At 41.5% G+C, this 11,282-nt stretch overlaps 1 protein-coding gene across 7 annotated transcripts in view; it reads left to right on the forward strand.

Annotated features, from left to right (window-relative positions):
- Positions 1-2,973, forward strand: part of LOC148029199 (uncharacterized) — a 121,383-nt gene extending 118,410 nt beyond the window's left edge. For 2 of the 7 annotated variants that reach the window (XM_087687947.1, XM_087687951.1), the window contains 3 exons: positions 1,095-1,226; positions 1,329-1,450; positions 2,427-2,960. In XM_087687947.1, coding sequence (XP_087544073.1) covers positions 1,095-1,226; positions 1,329-1,450; positions 2,427-2,534 — 362 coding nt within the window. In that variant the 3' untranslated portion in view covers positions 2,535-2,960. Of the gene's footprint in view, positions 1-1,094; positions 1,227-1,328; positions 1,451-2,426 lie in introns of all 7 variants that reach the window. The other 5 variants (XM_087687948.1, XM_087687950.1, XM_087687946.1 and 2 more) reach the window with 5 other exon arrangements.
- The last annotated feature ends 8,309 nt before the right edge of the window (positions 2,974-11,282 follow it).

An 11,282-nucleotide genomic window follows, 5' to 3' on the forward strand; every position in this document is an offset into this window, starting at 1 on the left:
GGGGGAGGACTAACCAGTTATAGTCAAGTTCCAAGCAGCCCCACGTTTCTAGACCAAAATGAAGCCAGACCAAAACAAATCAGACAATCCCAAACATGCACTTCACAAATTCTCAAGCTGGCAATTAGTACAATTTTCATTAGTACTTGCAATGCCAGATAGTTCAACATGTGAATCCATAATAATCTGAAGAAGAAGCTCCCACATCAGGATCTTCAACTACAGTTGCATCGTGACTATCACTACCACAATTTTCGAAGTTCGCCTCTACCCTCACTAGCCTTTCTTTAGCCATGAACGAGACGGTTTCCACTTAGGTTTACATAATTGAAGGGAGAGAATAGAGATTATTTTGTGTGTTAAATCTCAGTGAGTTGGTGCACCATACTACGTCTTGTTTGCTGTTGCAGTATACTCATGAGCATCCTTGCAGTTTGTTGATTTGGATACAGGGTGGAATACCTGTCTAATGCCCAAAATAGCACAAAAATGGGGCTGGACCCATGAACGCTAGGCTAGAAAATATGTCGAGACTTTTTGGAAGTGTTTCTAGGTGATCTTTCCCATGCATTCATCTTGAGAAAAATACATATGCTGTTGAAGAAAAATGTGCATGAAATGTCAAGAATACTAGACTTCCCTGACCCCTTTCAAGAGCCAGTTTTGAGTTAAGCATGGTAATTCTGGTATATTACTAAAAAACAGGTCTGCTTATGAGAGAGAGTTTTGATTAGCATGTGCAACTACTCACTTGGTATGAGTGATCTTTTCAATGCCCAAACCAAGAAACTACAAAGATGGTCAGTATCTCAACCATTTTGTGTAACACTACTGTGCATTCATAGACTTGCTTACCTCACAACCCCACTGTACATCTTTAGTGTGTACACACCGCGAGGCAGACTTGTTTGCAATGTACAAGAGCAGCAAAAATTCACATAACGTGGATCTGTTCTTTGGATTCTTTTAGTATTTTTTTTCAACGTTAAGGCTGCCTTTGTCATGTAGAAACAAATAAAAAAGATTTGTCCACTGTAAGTACTGATTTTGGGTCTCATTTGCTTACTTACATTAAGTTTCTGAATGTGATCCAGGAGAGACTCTTCCTGAATATGTTGTCGATCATCTTGATGATGAATTGAAAAAAGTTATCTTGGAGAGCTGTGAGGATGCATTGCTTGCACACAGCAGTTCCGGTTCACCCACTCAAGCAACACACCCTGAATGTAATTATCCTTTTTCTCTTTTTATATGCATTTCAGGTCATGGATATACTTTGTTTCTTGTGGAAGACACATAAGTACTTCCATGACTGCAATTTTCAACAGTTGGAGGAAAGCAGCGTGCTGCAGTTGAAAGCAGCCGAGAGACATCTCCATTAAGTTTCAGCAAGATCAATCATTGTATGTACAAGCAGGAGCTAGCTGAGCTTGGACAACATCGAACTCGTGTATGATTTCCATTTGTGATGTTTGATAGTTGAAGTTTTTAACTACATGATGATGGAGTTCAGAAAGTTTTGATGAATAGGTACTCTCCTTGCGAAATTAGGCTTTTCAAATTCCATCATCATGTAGTTTTTAACTACATGATGGAGTTCCAGAAAGTTTTGATGAATAGGTACTTGCAAAATTAGGCTTTTCAAATGGTCAAGAAAGATGGTTTATGTCAATATGCTCAGAGAAAACTCCAAACACTGACTCAAAGGGCAGCTACAAAATATCAAAGGACTTAGCCTTCTTACTCCAGCATCTCAGATCTGTACTTAGTTGAAATGTCAGCCAGGCTCTGTAGGGCCACAATTTTTTGCTGAAATAGAGATAAAAGTATAGGCTTAAGCACTTTCAGGCACTTCAGACAACCTTCTTTGTGAAGCTGCAGGAATACCTACATTCACTCCACAATGCCTCTTGGTGTGTACACTCAAATTTGAGTTACCCAGTTGCCCCTCTGAAGGTCTTTACTCTGCTTCAAAGCCAGTATGCAAGATGTCTTCTCTTTACTGCTTTTGGTTTGCTAGCATTGCCCAGTCACCCCCTTAGTTGGCTCCCCTAGATTGGCTCGTAATAAATGTGCAATGAGCTTCTGTCAAAGATTTCTTCAATATTTGCTTTCGCTCTATGATTCTCTAGTCAGATTCCATTAGCTCCTTACACATCATCCTTAAACCTCTGAAAGCCCTCATTTGCTCTTATTAACATATCAATGCCTTTTAATTTTTTGTTTTGAAAGAAGTCCTGAAGAAGGGGGCATGTAGGATGGAGAGGGAGAGGGCTGATCTGATGCTGAGAGTAGCTTTTAAATCTAGGTGAAGATGGGCTTTGCATGTGACCATTCGTAAAGATTAGTATAACAAGAGATCAATCAGTATCTTTACTAGTAGAAGAAATATGATCTACAAATAAGCTTGTCACTCTGTTTTGCAGGTGAGACATAGACCAGTTTTGGAGCGGCAACTGATGCATCTACGAGCTGTGAAATCAATCCAGGACTATTTTCAACATCAGGCAGAGAAATTGTCCACTGTTAAGTGAACCTGGAAGCCCAATTGCATGAAGAATAGAAACTCAGTCATCAGATTCCATGGTATTACTTAGTGCTCTGTTGCAGATGGGTTGGTTTAAGCTACTAAAATTTTAGAGCTGCGACAAGCCAGAAACTCTTCATAAGAGTTTCAGATGTATCCATACTTTTATGCTACACCAACCTGCAAAGACTTTAAGGGACGCAGGGTGAGCATGTGAAAGATGATTGTGTAGAGCTACCCAGCTATGTTCCCAGAATTTGACTTTCAACTGTCATGCAAGCAAGGGAATGACGAGTGTCTGTTGAGTACTGTGGCTGAAATCTAAACCAAAAGATTATGAGATGTTGAAATAGGGAAGCATTGCTCTCTTCTGGTATTTTGCATTGAGATATTCTGTTCCAAGGAGTCTTATTAATGGATTTTTTTCTCCTCTTTGAAAAAAAGCATTGCTTTCTTCTGTTACTTTTGGAAGCCCTCATTTACATGATCTTTAGGCCCCTTGGTTTCCATTTACTGCAGGAATCATCTGAGATGGATTCTCAATCACAAAGACACCAAATAATACTTCATAAATACTAAACAATTAAAATCTGTTTGCCTGCATCAATGCTCAAATTTGGGCAATTCAAATTTTTAGTCTGAATGGCTCCGATAAAGCCTCAATGTTGGACTAACCTAGATGCCTTAACAGTGAGGGTAATTAGTTTGTTTACTTAACTTCTTATCTCTTTCTCACACATGCATGTGCTAGTAGGGGTAATTATTGTAGAACATCAATCACAATGACATTGCGCAATCTATGAGACACTTACGATGTCAATGTGGAATAGCAAATGAAGCACTACGTTTGGATACTGGGTATTTTGAGGATAGTTTTGAAATATGGACATAACCATGTATAGAGAAGCATGTCAATGCAAAGGGAGCTGATTGCTAGATGTTCAAGGGTACAAATGAGAAAGTGCATTCTGCTCACAAGCTCGAAAGCTTGGCAGTACTATGGGCTTTGGGGGTGTTGCTTTACTTTTTCGCGAAGGTCTCACAGATGTGCAAGTGACACACAAAGATGAAAACGCACAATACATGTGGATTAGAATACATGCAAGGAGACCACATGACATATCACTATATGCTACTTTTCCTTATAAACCCAGGCTATGCTTCACAAGATGGGTCACCATTTGATGTATTATATGAGGAACTCTATACAAACTTGTACATGCTACAATAAAAGAAAGGATGATCAATCATATCCAACAACCTTTAAGCTCCACGATTGTATAACAAAGCTTCCCTTTTTTAAAGATCCTCACATATTCAACAAATGCAAATGAGAAAATGTGTGTTGCAAGGATCGTCACTTTGGTGCCTTGTGTATGTAGCAATATTTTTTACATCATTGTTAGAGAATTAAATTTGCATGTTAAGAAAATTTAACACCAAGTACATAGTTATATTTAAGTTTTTATTTTTACACTTAGCTTGTAGACTAACTTTTAAAAACTTTGTACGTATATATATTAAGTCAACAAATGTGGAATGACATTCAATAGACACTCAATGGAGTTTTCTACTCTCCTTGTTTTTCCTTTTGACCCTTTTCTTATTTCTTCTATACCCTTTGCATCCTTTTATTTATCTTGCTTTTGGTTTTTGTTAGGTGTTTTTTAGTTTGCAGTCTCCTCATCTCCGATGGTCCTTATTTTCTTTAGGCTACTCTCAATGGAGTTTTCTACTCTCCTTGTTTTTCTTTTTGACATTTTTATTCTATACCCTTTGCGTCCTTTTATTTAGCTTGTTTTTGGTTTTGTTAGGTGTTTTCTAGTTTGTAGTCTTCTCATCTTTGATGGTCCTTATTTTCCCTTTTGATCCTTTTCTTCTACACCCTTTGCATCCTTTTTCTTATCTTGCTTTTGGTTCTTGTAAGATGTTTTCTAATTTGCAATCTCCTCATCTTAATGGCCCTTTTTTCCTTGCCTTTTCAAAACACTTTCTCTATTTTGATAGTAGCTCAATTTTTAGCAATTATAGGCTTTTTGATGATAGTACACTTCTTGGCAACAAGAGGCTTCTTGGTAGCAACAAGCTTCTTGGGAGCATTTTATTTTTTTTAGGGAGCTAGCTTATTGGCTGTAAGTGGCTTTGTTATTGTAACTTGCTTAACTATCTTTTTTACTGCATTCTCTTTCAAATTCTAGAAAGTTTAGGTCTGGTGATAAATCAATATGCTTGTCAAGGAGAACTTTGATTGCTTGTGCCTTGACCTACCAAACATATTTCTCTTTGTAGTAATCTTCAGTAAATTGCATTAATAAAGGCATGAATGCTATAACTTGTAAGATGAATTATCATATTTTATAAAAGATATAAGTAAATTATCTATTTACAATTATTCTTTACTTTGCAAGCATAAACTTTGTAATGGTAGCTCACGCTCAACCGCCAAGACCCATGGACTGCTTATTTCTTCAAGTGTTTCAAGTGAGCGTTAATGGCTATCTCTCACATAGTCAACACACTATCCCTCTCTACGAGTGTAATGGGCTTACCTTGATGCCTGATTGAGTCCCCTCCTCCTTCAAGTACATCGATAGCTCCACAATTTGTGATGTGAGCTCAAGCAACCTTCAGCCTTCACCTCCAAGCTCCATCCTCCATAGCCATGTGCGAGATGAGAGAAGAAAAGAAGAAGAGAAGAGATGACAAAGAGCTTCACCTCCAAGATCCCTCACTCTCACACACTCACTCTCTTACTTACACTCCCTCCCTCCTCAAGCACTCACAAGCAAACAAAGAGGAGAGAAAAAGATGAGTCTATTTTTGCTACACCAAAGAATGAGCTTTTCATTCACTTTCAAACTTTATATACAAAACCCTAAATCCCTTTTGGGCAGTCATTCCCTTTTTTACATAACCAACCGTAGCCTAGGTCCTCTTTCACATTGTCATCCTATCTTCCTAGCTTCCTTTCCACTGCCCATCTACCTTTACAATTTACACAGAAGGGAGCCTAGCACTCTTTTACAACAGTTTTAGGGGCCCCTTGCCTTTAAAAATACCCTTTTGCCTTTGACTTGATTTTTTAGGCCACCCTTGCGTTTTTAATCATTCTTCCTCTTACCTCTTCCGTTGTTTGATTTCCTCGTGGGCTACCTCTTTTAGGTCTCAACTTGCTCTTTTTCACTTTCTTCTTATGCTAATATTAACATTACCCCTCTCCTATCTTAGTGCCAGTCCCATAGCATTGATATGTAGTAGTTGGAAGATGGGATAGGTGTAGCCAGATGGCTTTTTTTAGTTTATACACAAGCCCTTGTGAGGGATGGTGCTGGGTGGATTGGCCCTTGAAATTAAAAATGTAGTAGGGATGGATCCTTCCTTGACACTGACCTTGAGTGGATCTGTCCCTTGAAATTGAAGATGAGTTGGGGCAGGTCCTTTCATGATGACGCTAACCTTGAGTGGATCTGTCCCTTAAAATTGAAGATGTAGTTGGGACATGTCTTTTATCTTGCTTTCTACGATTGCTACACTGTAATCTTATCATGGTTTTTCCCTATTTTCTACAAGGTACCTTATCCCTTTGCCCACGTTGGTGTGGTGTGCTGATAAAATAAATTACACTGCGCCTCGCACTTTCTTTGTGAGATTCTTCGAAGGTTCTCCCTCATTCTTAAGAGAGCATCCTTCATCCTTGACAGGGACTCCCTCGTCCTTGAGAGAGCACCCTTCATCCTTGATAGGGTCTCTCTCCTCCTTGAGAGGACCTCGCCAAAGTAGTTAAATCTCCCTTTGTCTCTGAGCTTGCCTTCTCCTATATTGTTCCAAATAAGCTTCTTCATTCACTTTTTGATTGGGGTTGCCTTGGTTTGCCTTTGCCTTATTTCGTTTGTAGGGTGACATTGTCGCATAAGATGACCCCTCTCTTAGACGAGTGCTAGTTCTAGGACACTTACGGTTTTGAGTTGATGAAGTTTCAATGATTTAAAAGGGCGAACGTGCAAGTCGATGATGATGGGGTCTCGGGGGAATTGGTCTTGGGAAAAAATCGATCACCCAGTTGAGGTGGTGGAGGCAAGGAGCACATTGCATGGATGATGGGGCCTCCAATGGGGGGTTAGAGCCTTTGTTTGTACCTGAAAAGAAAAGGTGCACTACTTGGGGGTGTGCTTGCTTTGTTGTGTGGTGGTGCATCGTGCTTGTGCTAGTGGAAATGGGAGTTGGGTCAAGCCTAGGTGTTGTCCCTCACTTGAGGATCTAGTTTATGCATAAGGAAGGTGCGGTGTGTGTAGCTTAGGGTAATCTCGCTAAGCATGTCCTACCCTTGATGTGCCCTTAGCATGAAGTGGGGGATCAAAATGAGGTTGGGGGGTTAGGGACGGAGACGACTAACCAAAGCCACCGGACGCACCTAACTTGAGAACCCCTAGGTGCAGTGACTGTGGCCTATGTGGGGTGAAGTGCCCGTTGTGATTTCTTCGCTTCTCATCTTTGCTTTCTTTTTCCTTCTTTTTTTCTTTCTCTTCCTCATTCATTTTCTTTTCTTTTCTTTTCTTTTTCTTTTCTTTCTTCTTCTTTTTCTTCTCTTTTTTTTTTTTTTTTTTGACCTTGACCTTCGAGGGGTAGTACAAAATAGAGGATCTATTCCTTGGACTCTTGAGTGTGAGATGGGGAGGTAGGGGGCTTCAATGATTTACTGAGGAAGTTCCTACTTAACATGTACCCTTTTTTGCCTATCCTAACATGGAGAGGAGTGGTGGACAAAAATGGATGGCTACAGGTGGTAAAATGGATGGCGTTCATGTTCTCAAGGAGGGCTATGTAAAATGACGGGAGCAGGGCGGCACGCAACATCCAGCCGAGTCATGGTGCATCCATCTATTCCCGTATTGATGTCAAAAAAGAGCGGCGGGAGATGGTACTCTGCTAATGCAGGGGGTTGCTTGAGGAGTATCCCAAGTAATCTAATATAGTTACATGTTGTTACAAAGGCAGGGTCTGGGCAGGAGGAGAATTCCATCAAGAAGTGAGCCATGGAGTCCCATAGATCATGTTCTGAGAAAGCGAGTGCTTCCTCAAGCTTTTTAGCATTGATGTTATCGATCTTCGAGAATTCGTATCGACCATGGATGTCAGGGTCAAAATCTACTCCTACCCTTCAAGGATATGGTAGATAGATCAGATCATTTCCCTCGAAGGGCAGGGAGCCGCAAAATGACATCCATGGATCCACGTTGCCGTTCCAGAGTCTTCTCCTCCATTTAGGTTGGGATTTATAGCCTTTTGCCATGTGGGGCACCTCCTGAACCTTGTTTTCCCAGTAATATAGGGATACTGTCTCCCAAGCCGTTGGATTCTTCTCTCTTTCGGGAAGCCATCGGTCCCCAAGCCTTCTTCCCATGGTGATTACTTCCGTTACTGCTTCTCGGTGGATAACACTTTGCTCAGGGCCACTGCGTATCGGAAGGTGAAATCAAAGGGTTGGCGATAATTTTCCCACTACTCCCATACTAATAGCTCCATGCTCAAGTTCACGGGTGAGCAGTCCCTCTTTGGTGGGATGGGAGGCTCTGGGAATGCAAGCAGTTTTCTTTTGCCATTTTGCATGCTTAGTCAAACATTATAATGCTCTTGTTTTTAGCCTTTGTTTTCCTTTTTGCTATGGTATCTTGCTCTTGAGGGGATTCTGGTTGTGGTGAGGGAGGTGGTGGCATCCATTCCTCATCCCGTTGTGCCCCGGACCCTGCTACTGCTTATTGTGGTTGTTCTTCTCGAAGTCTCAATGTGTCAACCTCCTGCGGCGTCAAACCTGCCCTCAACAGATTTCTCGTTAATGTTGCCAAGTCAGATTGAGGCTTGTGTCTCCTGGATTTGGGAGCATAGCCCTTGTTTAATTACCTTGCGAGCTATTTCAAGTTTTCTTTTAAGCGCCTCAACTGCCTCCTCTTCTTTGGAGAGTGTGATGTCTAAGATTTTGCTAAGGAATGCATGTTGTTGGGCTTCTAGACTAGGCTACCCTACTTTCTGTTAGTATTCTGCTTCCTTCCACAAGGACCAAGAGACTCGCTAGGTCCTTCACTTTCTTCTCACTCTTGGCCTCCCATTTCTTTGCCTTCTTTTTCATCTCTTCCAAGCCCTCACTTTGCCTTTTTGACATGGCCACTATCATCGGCTCCTGCCCCTTCCATTTCTACGTGATTTCTTCTTTTTCTTCTATCAAGTACTCAATCTCTCTCTCTAATATTTCTTCTTCCTCTCTTTCGCTTTGCACTCTATACTCTACTTCTTCCCTCTCTCTTTGTCATTCCTCTTGTTCTTGCGCTCTCTCTGTCTGTAGTGCAACGAGCTCTTCCATGTCCTCCTAGAGTTTCTCATCTGTGTTTTGAGCTCTGCCTGTTGTAGAACCAGGAGCTTGTACTCCCTTTGCATTCCGACCCGCTCTTGGTTCTCCTCTTCTAGTCTTTTTCACCATTGTTCCTCCTCATCTTCCTTGGCCCTTAGCTCTGCTTTTAATGCATGGCCACTTGGCGTGTTTTTTCTAGTTGGAAGGCATTTAACATTTCTCTTTCAGTTTCTAGCTTTGTCATTGTGACTCTCTTCTCCTCTTTTACTCTTTTCAATTGAGCATAAATCTCCTTGACATTCTCTTCTTGATCAGCGGGCTGTGCCCCATGGTAGTGGTAACCTCGATTCTTTGTTGCTTGGGCCCTTGTTGAGATTCCGCATCCATAGTTTTTGGTCTTTTCATTCTTGTCAACGGAGTCCCTACACTAGAGGGTCAGGTGTTGGGGTATGTGCTTTATGGACCAAGAATTGCACCCACTCTATGAGGTTATTGGCATCAACCGTGATTGGGGTACCTAGCATTGGTGCAGTGGTTGGGGTGGTTGGCAAGATGGTGGTGGGATTGAGGGGAGTGCGGCCTTGCCTTTTCCCTCTGGAACGGGTGGAGACAAGTCTTCTGGTGCTTGGCCACTAGTTCCCGGCATGTTTTCCTACCTCGACGGGCTCATTGCTACTAACTCCTCATACATGCACTACTGCTCAATGGACATGTGCACAACTTGTGCCAAGTCTTCTTCTTCTTTTCTTCTCAACTCTTCATCTTCGTCTTTTGCCATTCCTCCGCCCTTTTCGATTCTTCTGTTATTTTCTGCAATTCACTCTTCTCTTTATTTCTTCTCTCTTCTTTGGCTTTCTTGGATTTTCTTTGCGCTTTTATTAGCTCTTCCTTCTCCTTTTGTGTCATTCTCTCTTCTTGCCTCTCTTATGTTATTTTTTTCTTGGGCGCTTTTTGGATTTCTTTGGTTTTCTTTTTCTGGGTTGGCCTTTTGGTGCTCCCTCCTTGTTCACTAACTGTTCTTTCACTTGATTATTCTCGTTCTTGTTAGGGAGGTGACCTTCCAGGCGTTTCATCAGCTCCTTTTATATTCTGCATCTCCTTTACTAGTTCGTGGTGGCTGAGGTTGGTCAAGATTCCCCCATATCCAATGAATGAGGTTTTGGATGATGGTTTCTTCCTCTCCACTCCCTTTGATGTTAGGGATTACCCACCATCCGGCTTGTACCCAGGGCTAGTGCCTTAGCGGATTGATCAATGGTTTTCTACACGTAGTTGTTGTAGTCTATTTCATCCAGTGCGCGGGCTGCTAAGCTCTCCACCATATGGACACACCAATTTTGTGCATAAGGGAGTTGTACCATTGGCTAGAGAAGAGGGAATGGATGACTTTTGCTGGCATTCTGATTTCTAGGTCAGGGATGTCATGAATGCTTATACCCTCATTTTTCAAGACTTGCTCCTTCCTCATGTTGAGCATGGCATATACATCCCTCTTCTGTCTCCTTTCCACCTTGAGTTCCAGACCCAATGCCTTCTCCACCAAGGTCTTATTGAGCTGAATTTGGATTTGCTTCACTTCTTCTCCCCTCATCTGTAAATGGAAGATGGTGGGCGCGATACTATTGTGGTGCCATCTTCAACTCCTATCATACAACCATGGTTCACCATTAGCATTTTTAACACTTCCTTGCTGTAAGATAAATAGGAGTTGATCATGCTTTTATGGAAAGAAGACATGCTTAAGCATAAAAAGAGAATTTTCCTTTGAGCAATTCTTATTCGTTTCCCAAAATTTTATGACATTCTTCCTAATGAAGAGTTGATTTTCATCTATTTCGACATTAATCGAGGCTTTAGTTTTTCCTTGTGTGTTTCATTTTCCCTTACATGTTTGACTTCACCTCTTCATTCTACCTTTTCCCCTCCCCGCTGGGGAATGAGAAGAATCCTTCCTAGGATCTAGAGGTCGAAAGGTTAAGAGCCTTCACAGTGCTTGTGTTTTGGGACTTTTACTTTCTCATGAGCCAAGTATAGAACTTGGGATTGTATTCTAATTGAGCAAAGTGGTCCATGTCAAAAGGATGAATGCCAACTTGAGTGATGTATGTGAGAACATCTGTGAGAAAGTCTTTAGAGTTCACACGATTAGGGATGTGTAACTCCTCCTCAGTCAGAATTCAATCTAGATACGGGTGGGTCAGGAGGTGTTCTTCTAGAGGTCGGTTACGAATAGTGGTCGACACCCTATTGGAGATTGGAGCTAAACAAGTGGGGTCGTACTCCGAGGTTTTGATAGCATGTCTCTGTTCAGTATTAGTCATGATGTGATAGCCCTCAAATTCCCATTGAAGGCGGAGAGCATACCATTTCCTCAAGAAAGAAGAGTCGATGTCAACAAGCTGCTTCAATTCT

Source organism: Lygodium microphyllum, chromosome 11, assembly GCF_053477565.2.
Source record: "Lygodium microphyllum isolate KBCC chromosome 11, Lygodium_microphyllum_v1.1.10, whole genome shotgun sequence".
NCBI classification, from domain to species: Eukaryota; Viridiplantae; Streptophyta; class Polypodiopsida; order Schizaeales; family Lygodiaceae; genus Lygodium; species Lygodium microphyllum.